The 14,697-nt window shown below is 48.0% G+C and overlaps 1 protein-coding gene and 1 pseudogene across 1 annotated transcript; both read left to right on the top strand.

The window, feature by feature from the left end:
* The first annotated feature begins 9,630 nt into the window (after positions 1–9,630).
* Positions 9,631–10,662, top strand: LOC136494460 (indole-3-acetic acid-induced protein ARG7-like). Its single transcript, XM_066490619.1, has one exon. The coding sequence runs from the start codon at positions 9,775–9,777 to the stop codon at positions 10,216–10,218; it is 444 nt and encodes a 147-aa protein (XP_066346716.1). The 5' UTR covers positions 9,631–9,774; the 3' UTR covers positions 10,219–10,662.
* Positions 10,663–12,619: 1,957 nt separating this feature from the next.
* Positions 12,620–14,647, top strand: LOC136492647 (uncharacterized; annotated as a pseudogene).
* Positions 14,648–14,697: the final 50 nt, after the last annotated feature.

Below are 14,697 nucleotides of genomic sequence, written 5' to 3'. Positions count from 1 at the left end.
TAACTAACTCATACCAGAGTCGCAGTGGAGGTCGACCGGATCGATGCAGCCGTACGAACAGAGGTATAAACCATGACGCTACTTACAGACAAGCAGTGGAGGTCGAAAGGATCGATGCGGCCGTACTTGCTGAAGAACTCGTCGAGATCTACTCTACTCCTACTCGTAAGGGGTGTCCGGAGTCGAAAAAAGTAAATAACTTGTATTGGATTGATTGTGTGTTTGATACAATAGCCGGGGGTTTATATTTATACCCTGGGCTGATAAGAGTCTTAAACGAACACGACTAGATAAAAAAAGAAATATCAGATACATGGACTCTAATTTCCCTTATATAGAATCCTTGCTGATAAAGCTTCCTTGTTTGATACGTGTCCTTGTTTCATTTATTCTGATATGCACCTGGACATCATATCTCTATCAAATTTATTAAATAATATTTTTTGAGGCCGGCTCATATATATCACTTAATTAGAAAACTTTTTTGCTTTTGACATCATCGACCGATCTCTTCTTTTTTAGGATAAACTTACTTGCAATTGTTGTGTAGCTTCATTGCTTGGACGGAATCAGACAGCTTTCGATCTTTGTGTTGGCGGGTTGTTGGCTTGTCTCATAGATCTCCTCGAGTGTCAATTGCAGGCTGTCGACTTTTCATAGCCAGCCACTTGCATTGGTCTCTCTCCTTTCCTTGCTTGCGGGCCGGTCTAGATCATCAGACACCCCACCATGGTTGGCCGGTCATAGCATATGCCATTGTTCGGTCGAGATCGCATCGTCGCCGCTTTGGCTTTGACATGGCTGGTCGTGTGCTGCACTGGTTGTTGTTCTTTCCTCTCTCTCTCTCTCCTCACCAAGGTAGCGTTGTCTCTGTCTTGGTGACATAGATAAGATCCAACTGTGCGGGAGTTTCCTCCTCGGTCGGCATACGTTTGGGCATCATATTCATAGAGATAGGACTCAAGGGGAGTATTCCAACTAGATTGTGGAAAGAAACGGGAAAAACAGGGAGGAGGAGGAGGAGGAGGAGGAGGAGGATGAGGAGGAGGAGGAGGAGGAGAGGAGGAGGAGAGGGAGGATTATTAGTATTATTATTTCATCATCATCATTATCATTATTATTATTATTATTGTTATTGTTATTATTATTATTATTATTATTATTATTATTATTATTATTATTATTATTATTATTATTATTATTATTATTATTATTATTATTATTATTATTATTATTATTATTATTATTATATGTACAAAAGTAAGCGTTCATGAACTCTAACTCCTACGTGGCATATCTATCCAAACTAATTAATGACTCCATAGTTTCCATTATTTCTGTTCTTAATTTGGTTATTTTTTTAATTATATTTAGCAGGCCCTTTATGCTAGGATTTATTATTAGGCCACATTGCCCCGTTAGTAGGCAAGTAGTAGTTCTTATAATCCCTCCTTCCCATTCTAAAAAAATCCCTTCTTCCCTAGAAAGGCCTACCGAGTTGACGTTGTCTCTAGATTTTCTTTTTCCTGTATATAATAGATAGATGGATAGATATTGTTTTCTTCTTATTACGTGATGTATTCTACTTGTTTCCTTTCTATTAATATAAGAGGTATACTACGTTGATTCGAATTTGTTTACTTGTTTATCCCAAGAAGACACGTCAATAAAATTTTATCCTATTTGATTTGATATGGACTTCAGACCATCATAAAATCCAATAGTGAATATTTCTCTTTTCTCGATTAATCTCGTAATTTCTATACCCTCTAGGCGAACGTGAAGGCTTCTTTTAATTCATTTGGAGTTGCTAAATCACATGCGCCTGATTTTTACTTTTATTTTAGGCGACGAACATCATCCATCTAATCTACATCCAATGATCAGCACTCATCCTCATTCTTAAGACCTAACACCTTCTCTCTTGCTGTTAGTACATCTTCACTTTCAGGCACCTGTAGGATAGGAAATGTGTTAATATACAGGCTATGTTCGCTTTGCTGAAAAGCCATAACTGAAAGTACTGTTCGCTGATTTGTTATGAGAGAAAAACACTGTCGTTTGCTAAAATAGTACGGCTCATAATACCAGTGAACACGGTCATAGTAGATTACTGACCTGGACAGAAGCAAGGATTGATGCACTCTTACGTGCACTGTGAGTAAGAGGCTCAGCGCACCATGTAGGCATGTACCGTACCGACATATCTGGGTGCTGAAGTAAAGCCGTCACGATCGTTTATTCGTTTCTTTTTTTTTTCTTTCTCTTCGAATCCGATCAGCACCATTTAAACCAGGATGCTCGCCAAAACGTTTATTCATGTCCTTCCAAGTACACTGTTCATGTCCTTCCAAGTACCGAAACCGAAACTGAAGTCATGCATGCCTCAGTAGTTACGCCAAACTCAAGGCATGGACTCTTTGGCACTGCGTAATCAGGCGTTCATCACATTTCACAACTCTGACCTACGTATGAAATTATAAAACCCCCTTGTTAGTTGAAAATGCAGCGCTAATGGAGTCCTACGATTTATACGTACTAAAAGCCCCTGCAATGTAGTAGCACCCACTCTTTGACACCCCCTGAGCGGATGAGACGGAGAGATTCTTCAGCACAGACGGAAAAACCAAAGAAAAAAAAAACAAATCTGAATTAGAACTTTTCTTTTACATGAATCATGATTCTCTCATGCACCGACATGTCCGTGTAAGTAACATGCATGTGTAAATCGCTTTGATCCATTTAGACAATTATGCAAGCATAAACGTTTCTACTTAAGCAACGGGATTTCTTATGCCAACCCAGAGGCCAGAGCGGTGGCAAAGTATAGTGACCGCACGTTTGGACATAGCCACGTGGCTGAAACGTGTGACACACGCGAGTTTCTTTTTTTTTAGAGTGTGACACATATGAGCTAGTAATAATGCTGTAGCACTCTTGGTATTATACTATCTAGAGATTCATAATTGGGAGATTCCATGTTAATATTAGTTCTAATGAGGTGCATTATAAAAAAAGAGACAACAAGATTCTAAAAATTATCATAGAAAGCAAAATATCATGTCACCTCTACTATTGTGAAAAATAATTTAAAGTAATGTCTGTTAAACCTCCATCTATATTACCTACATATGCTAAGTGAAAAATAATTCAAACGGGCCCTTAAAATTATCCATGGGGCTTAATTTATTTAGAGTGTTCTAACACTCATGTCTTTTGAAATCGCTTCCTCCGTTTTTATTTACATGTCGTATTAGGATCGTTGTAAGTTAAACACTTTTATGTTTGACCATTGATTTTCAAAAAATTATATAGGTTGTTGACATAAGATTTATAATTTTTAGGTTTATTATGAAAATGTTTTTATAATATATAATTTATAGGTCGTAAAACATGATTTTTTTATATGGATGATTAAAAGTAGTAATATTTGCAATAGAACAAACATGTGATATGTAAAAAAGGATTGATGCACCAATGAAATCAATCGAGGTACGTTATGTGCGAGACCGAGTCAGAGGCTCAGAGCACCATCATGTACCGACATGTCTCGGTGCTGAAGTAAAGCCTTCATGACAATCGTTTATTCGTTTTTTTCCTTTCCTTTCTCTTCGAATCCGATCGGCACCGTTTAAACGAGGATGCTCGGCAAAACGTTTATTCGTATATAGCAGGCAATACAACATGCACTGAGTAAACAAACAGTGCCCGTTGAATGCAGTAGGCATACACTGCTGCGATCGCACGTTCGTAGCTTGACCTGCCGCCGCCGGCGGCGGCACCGCCGCATCGGCATGTGGCTAATAACAGTGGCTACACCCGACGCGCGCCGACGGCAACGAGCGGCTCGCTGGCTGGCTGCTGAGCTGTGCCCGTGCGGCAGTACGTGCAGCGTGCTGCGTGCTCCATCCACCCTCCCGTCGACGACGAGCGTCGTCCGTCATGTCCATGCCGGTAACTCCTGCTCCCCCGTCTGCACCGGATCAGACAGCGGAGATCGTGGCCGACGCAGTACCCGCCGCAACTCGCGACGCTAGGTTAGCTGTCCGTGACTGACACCGTACGCTGCGCTCCTTTGGCTTTCGTTGCTCGTCTAGGCTGGCCGGTGCATGCACACTCTAACGAGTACACGACGTAGTACTACTACCACTGCACTGCAAGGACTGAGGAGAGTACGACCACCAGCACCAGCCGGCGTACCAACATGCGACTTGTTTTATCTATCTGCATCTAATCGATCCCCGGAATCCGTGGCCAAATTGCAGTGCTCCTGCACTTCGTCACGGCGCGCGTACAGTGCTGTGCGTACACTGCCTGAGGACTCCACCGGCAAGAGGCGCCGCGGTATTGGAATCAGTGCGGCGGTGCCTGTGATGCCGGAGCCGGCCGGCCGCGGCCCGCGGGTTCGTTCTGGTCACGCTTTCCACGCCCGTCCACGGTGTCCAATCCATCAGATTCAGAACGGGAGATGGATGCTGTCCAGAATCCGGATCATATCCACCCGTGCGTGCACACGGCAACAGGCCAAGATGCAGAGTTAACGGACGATGCGACTGCTCCCGCGGTATTCGCTCTGCCTTCTGGTGGCTCGACAGCGCGTGGCGGAGAGAAAGGGGATGCTAAGCTAAGCATCTCTGATGACGACGGCGAGCTGGCATATCCGCGAGTGAGATGGAGGGGTCTACGGTCGTGTATTCGTGTGTACGGTGCGAAAGCAACCGTGTGTGTTGTTGGCTCGTAGTGTTTTCCCGGAATAAAACGTAACAATCGGGTGTGTTGTTTTCCTCTTTTTGTGAGAAGAACGGGACGTACCGGCCGGGCGTGTTTGTTTGTAGCAGTGTCTGGTCGTAACGGGAGGTACATACCAGAGATGACGCCGACCTCGCAACCTAAACAAAACCTGCAGCCGGGCTCCGGCAGGCAGCCAGTTCGTGGAGAAAGAACAAACGCGTTTCGTTTCTTGGTTTTTTCTAGCACTAGCACTCCTAATAACAGATTCTTGACCGACTCCATCTTAGCGTCGACCTGCATGCATGCATGAGGTAGCATGACCTTCCGTGGGTAATAATGTAACATGCATGCATGTGAGACGTGGACTCGGCAACCAGAACAAACGGAACGGCTCTTCCCTCCTTTTACTCCCTGCTCCCTGCCTGCCTCACCGTCACCGAGGAGACGTGCCATCGTTGCCGAGCCCGCACAAGAGACTCGGCACTAGCTGGGCACCGCGACTCACCGTACTCACGCAATGCACGCGCCAGCACCGGCGGATGGACAGGCATACATGGGATGATGGGACTGGGACTGGGACTGGGACTGGGACTAGGACTGGAAGTAGTTCCGCAACGGCGACACGCCAGCGCGGCACAAGGACTGAACTGTGAACATAAGCGGGACCGCCGCCGGCCGGTGCACGAACCGAGTGGCACGCCAGCCAGTACGCCACGGCGCGCCCACACCGTGCGCCACTGCGCCGCAACCACACATTAATTTGGCCGCGCGGATAAAATAGCCGCGGCCACGCTTGCTCGCACGGCGGGGCGGCGGCGGCACATGGGTGGACCGGTGGAGGCCGTTCGCCTGTCTGCGGAGCGGAGCCGTGCCGTGCCGAGACGACCGCGGCGCGGCGGGGCATCGGCGCATCGCAATATCGCATCGTATCTTGGCAGCCGCGCGCGGCGTTTGGCTCGGAGGGACGGCCCAACAACACCCAGCGCCACGGCGACGGCTCAACCGCGCCCCCGCTGCCGTCGCCGCGGCGGCACGTGCCCGCCGCGCGTTATTCGTATCGACGCTTTGTACGTACGCACACCCCCACCGCGCGAATCGTGGAGTCTGCGGGCGGTCGGTGCAGGCGCAGGCGCAGGCGTCCGGGCGTTTGACCGGCGCGGTGGTGGTCGCTCACTGGCTGCCCCGTAGCCAGCGATCCGTCCACGGCGCGAGCTGTTCTCCGATTCCGCGCTACTGCTCTTGTACATGGATCCGGACATTTGTTTGGCCCGCACTGTTCTGTTCTTTCCCGCACGCCAAAGCGGCGAATTGAACAGCTTCGCGGTTTGGACGGATCGCGGGGCGGCACGTGCTTGCAATAGTGCCCGATGGTTCCTTCGCTAGCTAGGGGGAAGAGTCGAAAAAGTGCCTATCATGCGGTCTGTTTGTTGGTTGGTTTCTGGGCTGGTTTAGGTTAATTGATGCTAATTTAATATGAGAGAAAAATACTATTGGCTAGCTGATTTGGGCTGACTGAAACCAACAAACGAACATATTGGTGGTCAGTAAGCAGCGAGCATGTGCGCTCAAGGACAGTTAACCGGTATCATGGCATTGATAGGGGATCTCATTTGACTCCCTGGTCTGGTGCATGAACCAGTAACAGTCCTCCTGGCAGTAGCATGCCGTCCGTGAATCTGCAGTTTCTGTTTGGACGTTACGGACTTGCTACGCGGTAGGAGAGTTTGACAAAAGTGTTCAGCCCTTCAGGGAAAAACATGCTAGCAGAAAACCTCGTTGCATAAACGAGGACACGCGCGGGCGCGCGGTTACCGGCAAGATTTGCTGGATGCAAAAACTGGTTTCTGCAAGGGCTGGGCGTGTGTCCGCACAGCAACAGCATCATAATCAGCAGCAGCACCCAGCACCAGCAGGCGTGCCGCGAAATCGTCCCGGCGATCCTTGAAAGCTACGAGACCGGCAAGGACTGCGCGGCGCGGGCGCGCAAAATCCGAGGAGAAATCGGCCGGACCAGACAGGCCAAAATTCGGGCACATGGACATGATGGACTGCCCGCCCTGCTGCGGACAGCGGCCGGTCACATGCCACCGCCACCTGATCGCAGATCGCTCGTCGTCGCCGATCAGAATTCAGAGATCAGAGGCTCACAGGCACCTCGCCTGACCTCTCGACACCGCCGATGATGTGACGCGACCGCTGGCCCCGGGCCACGCCACGACCACGATGCGATGCTACGGACACACTGTAGCCAACAGCAACGCGCAACGCATGGTGCCGTGCTCTGTTCACTGTCTACATACTCCGGGCTGCTCTGTACACTCTCTCCTCCCCACCCCCGCTCGCCGACACGACACGAAGAGCACAACGCTGCAACAGTGAGCTCGGTTCGGTTCCGCGGTGGCCGTGCACGTTTTTGCGTTGCGACTTGCGAGGTCCCAAAATTTGTCCGGCACCGCGCTGCGACCCGCGCTCGTTTCCCTCTTTGAGAAAGAACACGAGCAGCGTGGAGCGTGGCGTACCTACCACCACCCGTGCACAACTTGTTGTTTGCGTCGCAGCAGCAGCGTTTCAACGCGCGCAGCGCTTCGCATTTATTCATAGACGATATCGATATATACCCGTTCGTCTGGACTTGTTTAGCTTATAAGCCGTATTTTTTTAGCTAATGAATAATATTTTTCTTCCTCATCAAATCAGCCAACAGTACTTTCAGCTATAGCTTATCAGTCAAACAAGCTCAAATGAACGAGACGATATACATAAATCTGCCAGCGACAGATCGACCATTTGCTCGATGGTTTGCACGCTTTGTCGCAAAACTTAGCTGCAATATAATCCCTAACGATGTATCTAGTAGATAGGAGTGTGGGTTCTAGTTAACCTTTGATGGCTGCTCGTCGTCGAGATTTGACTAAGTTGTTCCTTGAAACTTTTCCCTCTTAATAAAATACGGGTGAATGGGCCGATCGTGAAGAAAAGATCGACCATTTGCTCCCAAATGGCTCATGACATACACGCGAATGAAAAAAAAAGGGAACGAATTGAATAAGTGGAGCGGGGAAAATGGCATCAGCTGATCTGCGCAAGAGGGAAGTTTGTGCGCTCCATGGCACAAGGGTGCAAGCTGCATAGTTTAGGCAGCCGGCCAGGCACTCGACGATGCGGTTTTAAAACGTTATAAGCATGTGCACTTACCAATACTTCCTACGCTAATAGCCCAGGAAGAAATACTTGTACTAGAATGTGCATCTTAGATGGGCGGACTTTTCTTTTCTCCGTTTATACATGTGTGCAGTTCCACTCTGAATAAGCTTCGGCACTGTACTTGTAGCGACATGGAAAATGAAACAAGACCCAGGTGCATTTGACTGTACCTGCACGCGTGTGCTGATAAGGCATTAGCAACAACTTTTGATGTATAGGTGAATTACAGTGCCACAGGGGGGTCCTTTTAATTTTCTCCAATTTACATTTTAGATAATAGGTTTCCCGACATTTTTTCAAGCCAACCAAAAGTCAACATTAGCAAGCACCGTACGATGTAAGTCAACATTCATATTGCGCCTTTCCTCCATTGCTCACATCTGATCAGGAGGAATACAAACTGTCTCCCACATTTGTTGAGTCTGAGTGTCTGACCATCTTGTGAGTTCTTGCCTCCTCTATTGCTCAGTTCTTCACATCCATCCAGCAACCCCTCTCAAAAAACATAGACAATCTCAAGTCCTGCTCCACGGAATAACAGAAACTACATATTTTTCTCGCATCATGTTTTTTTCTATTATTTATAAACAATCCACCATCTAGCAACTGACTCAAGCCAGAGCCAAACTTAACTACCAAAATCTGAGATACCAAATTTGAGTTTTCGACAGAAACACAATGGTCAAAGAACAAGTGTTGCACAGTCACAGATGCATATTTTCCACAAAAAAAGGCAGGTTTTATCTCCCACTGGATTGCCAAAAAATGCGCTATGAAAATCCAACAGAATAGTGGTGGGAAACAACTGGCATTTCTAACTATTGCATAGGAAAATATATTCGGCAGTGTACTCTATACATTCCCAAATATATTATTTATGAGTATTAAAGTTTGATCATTAACATTTCCAGCTACAAATCTAAAGTGACCATATTTGTTGTATAGACTTTTCATATGATTAAACTATTTACTAGTCAAAGATAAGAAAACTTAAAATTTAAAATATATATATACATCTTATATTTTGTGACAGGGCAATACTAGAAGAATAACAACCCCAACGCTTTTAGCATAATTCAGGGGTGTTTGATCCAGTGACTAAAATTTAGGAGGTGTCACGTGAGGGTGTCGTATGGGGTGTTCAGATACTAATAAAAAAACAAATTACATAATCCGTCGGTAATCCACGAGACGAATTTATTAAGCCTAATTAATCCGTCATTAGCACATGTTACTGTAGCACCACGTTATCAAATCATGGACTAATTAGGCTTAAAAGATTCGTCTAGTAAATTAGTTGTAAATTGTATAATTAGTTTCGTAATTAGTATATATTTAATACTCCATGGGTTCAATATTGATAAGACAGACAACTAAAGCCTCTTTTGGCATGTCTCATCCAAAACGGCTTCACCGGTGAAGTTAGAAAAACTGGTTTTTTCTGACTTCTAGTTTATTTTAACCCTGGTTTACAAAACGGCTTCACACTACCGTGCCTTGATTTATATAAAATAGATAAAGTCAAAACCGACGTAAGCTGTACCATAGATGCCCTAAATTTCAGGCGGAGGAACATGGGACCAACTGGACGATCCGGAAAGGCAAAGGGCCCCTCCATTTCGCCAAGGGGCCCCTCCTCCCTATAAAGCCTAGCTCCCCCTCCCCATCCATCCGCCTCCAAAAGCCAGCCAGCTCCATCCATTTCACCTCACACCACCAGCTCCGCGCTCGCCCACGCCGTCCGTCGCCATTTTATTGAGCCAACCCAACCGCGCAGCTAGACCCATCTCGACAGGCGGCCAGGAGGGCGTGCGCTCGCTCGCTCGTGCGTGCGTAGATATGGCGAAATGCAGCAGCAAGATCCGGTACATCGTGTGGCTCCGGCAGACGCTGCGGCGGTGGCGGTCCCGCGCGGCGGCGCGTGCGGCGGTCCCGGTCCCGGTCCCTGCGGGCCACGTGGCGGTGTGCGTGGGCGGCGCGTCGCGGCGGTTCGTGGTGCGGGCGGCGCACCTGAACCACCCCGTGTTCCGGGAGCTGCTCCGGCAGGCGGAGGAGGAGTACGGGTTCCCGTCGGGGGCCTGCTCGGGCCCCATCGCGCTCCCCTGCGACGAGGGCCTCTTCGAGCACGTCCTCCGCCACCTCTCCTCCCCGTCCAAGTCCTCCCGCTTCGTCACCCTCGAGGATCTCAAGAGCGGCGCCGGCCTGTCCTGCTGCTGCGTCGCCGCCGCCGGTGACTCTCTCCCGCTCCTCCACGGCATCTCCGCCGACAAGGCCGTCTGGTGAGCGCGCCGCCCTGCTCGCCGGAGCCAGCCACCCCCGTGCCCATTGCGCGTGCGACGGCCGTTTCGTCCTCCCTTTTTTTTCTTGGGGTATTCTTTTTCCCCCTTTTTCGCGCTCGCTCCCTCCGTTTCCACCCGAGTGGAGCTGAACGCGGCGGAGACAGACAACCTTGACGAGCAAGATGAGAGCGGCCGGCGCCGGCCGGAGGCGGTGAAGTGAGATGGCTGAGAAAAGTCCTAGGATTTTTTAGACGACTGTCAAGTCTAGTCATCCATTCATTCCCCTGTCAAATCCGGGAAATTTAGTGGCTAAGATTTATTCTTTTTTCTTTTTTTTCCTCTCTCACTCACTCAATAATCCTCCACTGTAAATACATGTGTACTACTGCGGCTCGGCCAGCATTGTTGCAAGTGAAAAACATTCGTTTTCTTCTGCTACCACGGTGTAAAACCATAATCTTGTGCACTGCTTGGCCAACGGCTATTTTTAGCATATATTTTCAGATGAATCTTCTCTACATTCTTTCCAAATGTTCCCGTTTTTTTTTTTTGAGGAAATCCAAATGTTCCCAGGTGCTTTAGAAGAGAGAGCAGTGGAATCAATTCCTCCTCGATCGAACAAAATTATTTTGGATTTGTCACTGCAGGTGGACTATGCTTGTTAGGCCCATTTGCCAGTGCCGAAGTTAGGATGCCCTACTGAACTGGCAGCACAACTACCAGTGGCAAAGTTAGGGTGACTAACTGAGAATCATCCTATAGTTTATTATCCTCCCATTTTGGGATGGCGTAGGAGTTTAACAGAAAGTTCACTACTAGAATATGTGTTGAAGCTGTCGCTAGGCTGGTCGCAATGATTACGGTATTACCCGCCACCACCAACCAAATAAATCGGTTGATGCTCCTAGCTACTAATTGATATCGCAACATGAATATTGCTCAACTAATCCTTTGTTTTGTCAAGATTAATCGACTAGGCGGAGACTTGTGGTCAGCCTATATGTATTTTTTTCAACCTCACGAAAGGGTAACTTGAGCAATTGAAGTAGTAGAATCCACGCTTAATTTTTTTTTTTACCGTGATCGTGATTAAAGAACCTTTCCCAGAGTGCAGCGCAGGGGAGAGCACACTGCACACCGGCCACTCACCCTTTCCGGGGCGGTAAAGGTTAAAAACCCCAGTCTGGCTCCGGCGACGGCGAGGGGACGGACGGCCCGTGAACCTCCCCGTCCTCTCTGGTTGGTGCGTACTTGTTCCACTGCGCTGCGGGCCCGGCTGCGGCGCGCTGCCCAATCTGCCGCAGCGGAGGCGCGTGCATGGGGCCTGTGGGAGGCGAGGACCGGTGGTCCCCGTGCCGGCTGCACATGTGTGCTGATACCGGCAGCGCCGCAGCGGGGCCAGGTCGCCTGCGCCGTAGTCCTTCCCGCTTTATCGGTAGTCCTTTCGCGGTTTCGCCTTTCCACTGGGCCGGTCGGGCGGCCTGCCAGGGCCCGCGCCTCAGTCTCTCTCACGCGATCACGGTCGAGCTGCTGCAGTAGTGCACTGCAGCCCCGATTATTAAAAAAAAACCGCGTGCTCGAGTCGAGATTTTCTTCTGGCAGCGCGACGGTTGCCTTGCGTTGCGTGCCGGGACCGCGCCTTGGCCCGTTGGCCGTGGCCGTACTACGCCTTTTCGATGCCCGCAGCGTCGTGTTCTGTTATAAGTTACTTTTTCAGTAAATAAATAATTTTTTTTCTCGCAACAAATCGATCAACGTCAACTGTAGTTTGAGCCATGCCATGGTCAAGCCAGCGAAAAGGGCACTGGGCGCCGCCGGCTCACCGCTGCCGTCGCGTCCCGTGCCGCCTGCATCGCTGCAGGCTGTGCACCACGGTGGGTGTTCCCTGGGCTGCGCTGGTGGGCCCACCCAACACGATGCTCTGCTCACACGTAAGGCTGTGTTTAGGTCGTGAAATAAAAATTTTTTTTGACGTCACATCGAATATTTTGGGATGTTGGAAGAAATTTTCGGATATTAATAAAAAAAACAAATTACATAGCTCGTCTGTAAACTGCGAGACGAATTTATTAAACATAATTAATGCATCATCAGCGCATGTTAGTTACTGTAACACTTATGGTTAATCATGGACTAATTAGTCTTAAAACATTCGTCTCGCGATTTCCAATAAAACTGTACAATTATTTTTTTCGTTTATATTTAATACTCCATGCATATGCGGCAAGATTCGATGTGATAGTTTGAGATGAAAATTTTTAAGAACTAAACCAGGCCTACGCGGGGCGGAAGGTGGAAAGCGGCCCACCAGGTGGGTGTGTGTGGGGGTGGGGGGGGGGGGGGGGGGGGCGTGTGTGGGTGTGTGGAGCCGGCTCCTCTCAGTTGCAGTCCCACAAGAGCTAGAGCCTACCGGGCCTAGGCCACCGCTGTCGTTCGGCGGTGGTAGTTGTAAGTTGCAACCGGGCCCCGCAGCATCCAGCCTTAGATAGCCTAGCCGCCCCTCAGATCATCTCAATTCCTCCCGCCGGCTGATCGGAGCACCCTCCCGGTCCAGAACTTCTCCGTCGATTGCAGGAGGCGAAGGATGAGGAAGCTCGCGTTCCACGAGGGAAGCGGCTCGAGAGGGTCAACTCTCTGGACTACGACAAGGGCAAGGGGCGCCGCGAGGGCCGCGTGATGCAGCGCTACCACATCGTCGAGAGGGAAGACTACAACAAGTACTACTAACTACTCGCCAGCCCCCTTCACCGTCTTCACGATCGCACGTTGAGTGGATCGATCGACTCGTAATGCTGCGTGTCAGTTGTAGTGGCAAAATCCGTCGATCGATCTTGTCGAGGCACTTCCGACGATCGTGGGCAACTCAATTTTTTGTGGTGGCAGGTACAATGGGATATGCCTAATGGTGCAGAAGCAAGTGAGCATTATCAGGCAGATGGACCCGCGGGACCCTTTCAGGATCCAGATGGAGGACATGCTGCTCGATAAGCTGTAAGTTAGTTGCTTATGTGAATTTCGAGTTGGAGGATTAAGACGAATGCTCCTCAGGCCTACAATTTTGCTCCCTGTATCTGTGTTTGGATCGTTGATCTGTTGATACATTCACATTCACCTATGGTGAGCGATGGGACAGATTTTGATATTTGATATACAGTTCGTGAGTCTTTCAAGATTTGACACGTTGACAACCTTTTAAGATTTGACACGTCAATTTTCCAAATTTCTCGATCGTGTGATGGTTAACACTGGTAAAATGCAGTTAGACTAGATCACTAGACAATCTAGACTAGATGGTATTTCAGGTGTACGGGAACTTAACCAAACTGAGCTCCTTATCAATCTGACAATCTGTGAGTTCTTGATTATTTTTTTCAGAATTTTGTGCTATGTAAACGGTGGCAAAAGTTGAGTGCATTTTCAATCTCTCTAAGCTAATTGTCCCTAATTATATTTCAATGCACATGCTTATGTCTGGCCATACACGCTCTTATACTTACATCAGCATGTGGTTGGGTTGGACTCACATTTGCACTGGACTGAATGACCATAAGCTATCATGGCATGTCCTGTGATCTGTGGAGCTTGTTCCTGTTTCATAAGCTGTCTTGCTACGACTATTGTCACTTCTGATGCTATAGTGTCAGTATAGTGTGTCATCTTAGGAAAAATATCTAGTCATATATATATATATATATATATATATATATATATATATATATATATATATATATATATTGACAAAATTATATGATTTCTCGTTCAATTACTGTTGGCGGCTTCAGGATTTGTTACTTCGTATTCTGATCTGTGTTGTGATGTTGTATGACAAAGTACCTTAATTTCAGGTACAATATGGGTGTAATTTCGACAAAAGAGAGTTTGGTAAAATGTAAGAAACTTTCAGCGAGCTCCTTCTGCAGGTCTCTCTTCCAGTCCAGCCAGCCACTCTCTTTTCACTCGCTCACATCACATTCCACTCACCTTTTGCTTTGCTAAATCACTGCAGACGAAGACTAGCAACGGTTATGATGAGGATCAAGATGGCAGAGCACCTCAAAGAGGCCGTGACATACATTGAACAGGGCCATGTGCGTGTTGGCCCTGAGGTCGTCACCGATCCAGCCTTCCTTGTGACCAGGAACATGGAGGACTTCATCACCTGGGTGGATTCCTCAACAACAACAACAACAACATCACCTGGGTGGATTCCTCAAAGATCAAGAAAGAGTCATGAAGTACAATGATGCATTGGATGATTATGATGCCATGGCTTGAGGGTACTGTTCAGATAATTTCTGTGTGGTCAGTAATGTAGGCTGATATGTGATATTCTTTAGGCTGTCGTCTGAGGTGATTGTTGCAGAGGTACTAGGTTGTGCATTTGGCTATTTTGGGCTGCAGATGTTGATACGATTTTATACAAGCTAACTAATAATGATATAGCAGCACACAGAAATTGTGATATTGGGCGTGATAACCACAT

This window comes from Miscanthus floridulus, chromosome 11 (genome assembly GCF_019320115.1).
Source record: "Miscanthus floridulus cultivar M001 chromosome 11, ASM1932011v1, whole genome shotgun sequence".
In the NCBI taxonomy this organism is placed as follows: Eukaryota; Viridiplantae; Streptophyta; class Magnoliopsida; order Poales; family Poaceae; genus Miscanthus; species Miscanthus floridulus.
The sequence above is the reverse complement of the archived record's forward strand: the minus strand, read 5'-3'. Positions and strand labels throughout refer to the sequence as shown.

Excerpts from the sequence above, each read along its gene's own strand:
- LOC136494460 (XM_066490619.1), top strand. The coding sequence starts at position 9,775 with ATGGCGAAATGCAGCAGCAAGATCCGGTACATCGTGTGGCTCCGGCAG.